The sequence below is a fragment of the Balaenoptera physalus genome (assembly GCF_965194825.1).
Source record: "Balaenoptera physalus genome assembly, chromosome: 10".
Classification (NCBI taxonomy): Eukaryota; Metazoa; Chordata; class Mammalia; order Artiodactyla; family Balaenopteridae; genus Balaenoptera; species Balaenoptera physalus.
The window spans coordinates 43,397,397-43,403,396 of NC_138889.1; the positions used below are offsets into that span (position 1 = coordinate 43,397,397).

Here is a 6,000-nt window from a genome sequence, read left to right on the forward strand (position 1 = left end):
CCTCTTGTCAGTTCTCCACGTCGCCAGATCCAATGGCTGCTGCTTTATCTTCACTTTGTCTCGGTGGCGTTCTGAAGCAGCGCTCTTCTTGACTCTTGGTCCCTGGGACTCCACACTTCTCTTCTTCACTTGCCTCTTCTTCACAGGCTCCTTTGCTTGCCCTTCCCCTCCTGTTCTCTGACTGTCAGATGCTCAGGGCTCGGGCCTGGCCCTCTTCTCCATCTACCTTGTTCTCGGTGAGCTCACCTCATCAGTGGCTGATGACTTCCAAATATAGATCTTCAGCTCAGACCGAGCTCTTGACTCATGTCCTCAACCGCCTCCTTGATATTTCCATGGTGATGTCTAATAGGCATCCTCACACACGGATAGATGTGAACAGAGCCCTTAATGTCCTTTCTCAAATCCATCCCCCCTTCCTGCCATTCTCTCCCACCTCATAAGGCCAGATCACCATCCAGCCAGATGCTCAAGCTCCAAACCTTAGGTCCACCCGTTATTCTCTTTCCCTCATGTGCCATGTCTAATCTGTCATTAGGTACCCCCCAAATAAAAGCCCACTCCGTCCTCCTCTCCATCACCACTGGCCCTCCCCACCAAGTCTGAGCCACCCCTGGCCCTCCCTGCCCTGCTCTAAGGGCCTCCCTTTTCATTCCCCTGGACCCCAGTCTCCGCAGACCGGCCAGAGGAGCTTTTTTAAACTTGCACCTCCCCGTGTGAAGCCCTTCAGTGCCTCGTGCTGCTTTCGGAGTGAATCCCGGCTCCTCACCATGGCCCGCCAGCCTGTGGATGGCCTGGCCTCTGTGCCCTCTGCAGTTCCCCTCCTGCCACCCTTCTGGTTCCTTCCGCTCCGTCTGCCTGCGGCTCTTCCCCAGCCTTTGTCCTGCTGGGCCCTTTTCCCTCCCCTCAGTTGTCCTCTCAGCGGTGTTTTCCCTCCCTCCTCACCACTCTCTCTTCAGCCCCAGGGAGAGTGCCGGGCTGTGGTTTGAGGCCCACAGCACAGGTGAGTGGGATCAGGGAGGCCACCCACTGGAGCCTGACCGAGACCCCAGACTTCAGGCTGGCGTGTTCGTCCTTTAAATCCTGACCAGACCTGCACTGTCCCCAGTGACGAGGCCTTTTTTTAAGCCTTGGAGAGCTTCTGAATGCATCTCACAAATGTCAAGAGCTGGTCGTCACGGGGGCTGGTGCCTATGTATGTCTACCACACCTCTGTGGGAGGATGCAGGCAGCAGCCGAAGGAGCGGGGCTGGGGCCCTTGTTAACTCTGGGCCTCTGGTGCTGCCTGCCTGCGGCCAGTCCTCTGGGGGGGCCCTGTGAGGGGTCCTGTGGGAGAATCCTGTGAGGTGCCCTGCGAGGTGTCCTGTGGGAGAATCTTGTGATGGGCCCTGTGAGGTGTCCTGTGGGAGAATCCTGTGAGGTGCCCTGCGAGCGGTCCTGTGGGAGAATCCTGTGAGGTGTCCTGTGGGAGAATCTTCTGATGGGCCCTGTGAGGGGTCCTGTGGGGGGCTGGGTGACGGGCCACAGTGGGGCCCTCTTCTTTTCACAGGTCATTAGGTTCACAGGGAAATGGCTACAAATCAGAGTGCTGCCAATGGCCTGTCTCTTTTCAGACAACTTCGTGAAGCTGTGTCAGGGAGAGAACAGACCATGGCTCATAGCTTTGGACAAGGGATGCCATCCACTGCTCTGTTAGATACTATTTACAGACCAGCTGACTGTGCGCAAGACATTTTCTCTCTTGCCCCTTGGTCTCCTCATCTCTGAGGGGGGGTCACAAGCCTGCCCGTCTCCCCGCAGGCTGTTTGTTGGGTGGGCTTCAGGAGCATCAGCTAACGTGGATCCGGTGCCTCCTCCGTGCCAGGTGCCGTGTTACCCGGATTCTTGTCTCATCCTCACCGCGGTCCTGCGGGCGGGGCACTGCCATTAGACAGCCTCCCTGGGGGCGGCTGAGGCTGGTGAGCTCGGTGAGCTCTGACCAGGGCCCTGGAGCGGGCAAGCGGTGGGGAGGGAGGAAGCGGCTGCCAGGTGTGGGCGGGCCGAGCACCGTGAGGAGTGTTTTCTTTTCAAATCCTCAGTCACTCCTTCTGAGAGAAGTTGTCCTCATTGTTCAGATGACACTGAGGCCTCCTGAAGCCCAAAGCCGTTCAGCCAGTAAGTTGCATGTCCTTAGTTTGAACCCAGGTCTGCCTGCAAGTTCTCTGAAAGATTTGGAAAGGAGAATTTTTTTTTAAATTTACTTATTTATTTATTTTATTTTTGGTTGTGTTAGGTCTTCGTTTCTGTGCGAGGGCTTTCTCTAGTTGCGGCGAGCGGGGGCCACTCCTCATCGCGGTGCGCGGGCCTCTCACTGTCGCGGCCTCTCTTGTTGCGGAGCACAGGCTCCAGACGCGCAGGCTCAGTAGTTGTGGCTCATGGGCCCAGTTGCTCCGCGGCATGTGGGATCCTCCCAGACCAGGGCTCGAACCCATGTCCCCTGCATCGGCAGGCAGACTCTCAACCACTGCGCCACCAGGGAAGCCCATGAAAAGGAGAATTTTTAAAGCCGGGGGTTCCTACACCTGTCAGGTCTTAAGGAAGTTAAGAGTGGCTGTTTTCAAAAGCCTGATGGAAGGCGTAAATTTGCCTAAATGGGGCTCTCCAGAACTTTAATATTTCCTTTTGGCTGGCATCATGTCATTCCAGTGCAATAATTTCAGCCCTCTTGTACCAGGGGGAACTCCGCCTGATTATGGATAATAGGAAAAAAATTCCGGGGTCCAGTCGGGGATGAGAGGAGTGGTGAGGTTAGGATCCCTCTACCAACAGAGAGAGTCACACAAGGCTTTTCCCGCCTCGGAACCCACATTCCACGTCCTGCCTGCCACTTGACACGTTCACTTAGGTGTAAATGTCATCTTCCTCATCAGGGTGGTGACAGGCCACCCACTGTCCTGGGGCAAAACTGGGTACACAGGATCGTGATACAAAAAGTCTCTTTGTTAGAGGAATATTGGGGTACACTGCTCCTCTGCTTCAGAGAGTGCCTCTCTACCAGTCCCCCAGGATGTTATGAAGGGCATTTGTCTTTTTTATTTCCCTGCCCAGTATCCAGCCCCCCACTCCTTCACTGTGTTTAGAAACACTCCCCCTGCTTATAGAGGTTGGAAGGGTAGGCTGCGGGTATATTGGGTCTCAGCTTGGCTGGTCACATGCACCTGGTGACACAGAGAAGCCAGGGCCCTGGAGAATTCATCCTGAAGGCAGTGACAGCAGCTCCGTCTGGTTTCCAGGGGCAGTAGTGGTGGCCTCAGTGCTCCCTGCTCCAGCGGCAGTGTCCAGGTGATGATACAGCCTGAGGCCTCCTCCAGGCTCGTGGTGTGAGTGGGGCTCAGGTGACGGCTGCACAGCTCCTTGTCCTCTTTTCTGGGGATCCTGTGAGGTGCCAAAGGCCTCTGCATTAACTCCATCTCAACTTGAATCAGCCAAAGTCTGTTACTGTTGTGTAAAGCTCAGAATCGGACTCGTATGGAGCTGTTGCTCTGTAGTTACCCATGGCCTTTGATTCATTCCCCAGGCCCCTGACAGCACCGCTTCACCACCTGAGCGCCTCCACAGGGCACAGAATTTACAAGATCCTAGGCTGGACCGAAGGCTCAGCTGGTCTCTCTATTGTCTGTCTGACCCACCTCTCCACTCCGCTTGCAACCCAGGGTGCACCCCCAGACTGTGGGCTCTGCGAGCACAGCCCCGAGTGTTCCACCTCTTCCTCAGCTCCTCGAGCAGAGCCTGGCACATAGGAGGTGCTCAGGAAGGTTTGGGTGGATGCGTAGAGGATCAAATGGGGATCAGAGAAGTCGGTGCCTCCGGGCTCTCTTCGGCCCCAGTGAGGCTGCCGCGGCCTGCAATCAGGCCCTGGGCTCGGGCAGGAAGGGAGCCACGGTCCTGGGATCTGCAGGCTGCCGGCGGTTCAGCGCTGGAGGTTAGCCAGGGAGATGGTGGGATTTAGAACAATGAAGTAAATAGGTGGGGCCTTGGAAGGGAGAAGGGTGCCCCCCTTTCCGCTGAGTGCAGGCGGCATAGTTAGTGCTTCCCAGCCCCTTCGTGTCATGAAAGCAGTCTTGTTCATCTGGTGCCCGGCGCCTGGCCAGCTGCCCCTGGAGCTGAGAGGCCCTGTCTCAGCGTGCCGGTTACCAGTGCACAGCACACCTGCAGAAGCGCTGACGGTGACAGAGCCCCAGGAACATCCTGCTTATCCCCACCACCCACCACTCAGAGGGGCCACAAGACCTCTTCTGTCCTTAATCCTTGGGCTGCTAAGTTGCAGATACTCTTCCTGCTTTAGCGTTTGCCTTTGACTTTGCGAGTCCTTTTCCTTTCACTCCGTTCATTCTTTTTTTTTTTTTATAGTTACTTTATTTATTTATTTATTTATTTTTAGCTGTGTTGGGTATTTGTTTCGTGCGAGGGCTTTCTCCAGTTGCGGCAAGCGGGGGCCACTCTTCATCGTGGTGCGCGGGCCTCTCACTATCGCGGCCCCTCCCGTTGCAGGGCACAGGCTCCAGATGCGCAGGCTCAGCAGTTGTGGCTCACGGGCCCAGTTGCTCCGTAGCATGTGGGATCTTCCCAGACCAGGGCTCGAACCCGTGTCCCCTGCATTAAGCAGGCAGATTCTCAACCACTGCGCCACCAGGGAAGCCCCACTCCGTTCATTCTTGATCATGGTTCTCTCTACAGGAGATTCTGCACCTTGACCAGAGGAGTGTGACCCTTCCTTCCTTCAAATCCCTCTCCGGACGCACCCTCCTAGCATCCCCTAGGAAAGATGCGGCAGCTCAAGGGGAAGCCCAAGAAGGAGACGTCCAAGGATAAGAAGGAGCGGAAGCAGGCCATGCAGGAGGCCCGGCAGCAGATCACCACGGTGGTGCTGCCCACGCTGGCTGTGGTCGTGCTGCTGATCGTGGTGTTCGTGTACGTGGCCACGCGCCCCGCCATCACCGAGTGAGGGACCTCCCCCCACCCAGAGAGGAGGCGCGGGAGGGGAGAGCAGAAGAAGAATGGCTTTCATCCGCAGAGATCTTCCTGATGCTGAGCTCTGAGCCAGAGTACCCTGTCTTCTCTGGTCTGTGACTTGATTAAAGTTTCTCCACTCTTCTTGGGAGGGAATAGGGAACGCTTTATCAGTGAATGTGCCATACACCTTATGGTCCACTTCATGTGCCTTTCAGACTTCAAAGCCGTGTGTGTGTGTGTGTGTGTGTGTGTGTTTTTCTCGCCTACAATCAATATGTAGCTCCACCTGGTGAGAGGAGGCATCTCTGGGTCATGGATCAGTTGGAATCAGTGCTCACCCCATCATCCCCTTTGCTTTGAACATGACTCTTTCCTACACGTGTTCATGATTTCCAAAGGGACTGTATTTCTTCTCTGTGCTTCATGTGATTTGAAATATGTCGACTCAAAAGTGAAATATTTATTTTTTGAATAAAGGAGATAATAGCCTTAAACCGGATGTTTATCTTGTTTTGCCAGGAGGTGGCCTTGCTCCCCCAGGAGCCCAGGAAGGTGCTGTCTGTGCGGGCCCCCTGGCCGGGAATTATGTCCCCCTCGCCTCCAGTCCTCTGGGCTTTCTCCATCTCCCCCTTCACTCCCTGCTGTGAATCACTTCCGGTAAAATTGTGGTTTTTGACTGGCTCATTTTAAGATTGAGAGACTCTTGAGAGGGCCAAAAAGGATGCATAAATTGGTCTGTTTCAGCAAAAATAAGAGTTCTAATTGGAATGAGACCACAACTGCTTTTGACACCAGTTAGCAAACAGCAACACAGACGTGGTCCTGGAGGTAAAGGTCAGGCTTGGTTCTGTTCCTAAAGAAAGGGTACAAATTGTCAACAGTCCAGCTGAGTTTTGGGTGCAAATTGGCTGTGCTGGAAGGGTTGCTTCGTTGTATTTTAGGGCATCCTTAGCCGTCCTCGTGGCTGGTGGAGTGGACCCTTTTTGGAAGTCAGATTCATGGTAACTG

At 55.0% G+C, this 6,000-nt stretch overlaps 1 protein-coding gene across 1 annotated transcript in view; it reads left to right on the forward strand.

Annotated features, from left to right (window-relative positions):
- The window catches only part of SMCO4 (single-pass membrane protein with coiled-coil domains 4), a 72,551-nt gene extending 67,065 nt beyond the window's left edge, over nt 1-5,486 (forward strand). The window contains exon 3 of the mRNA XM_082410094.1: nt 4,717-5,486. Within this exon, the coding sequence (XP_082266220.1) occupies nt 4,805-4,984 (180 nt within the window). The 5' untranslated portion in view covers nt 4,717-4,804 and the 3' untranslated portion in view covers nt 4,985-5,486. The remainder of the gene's footprint in view (nt 1-4,716) is intronic.
- Nucleotides 5,487-6,000: the final 514 nt, after the last annotated feature.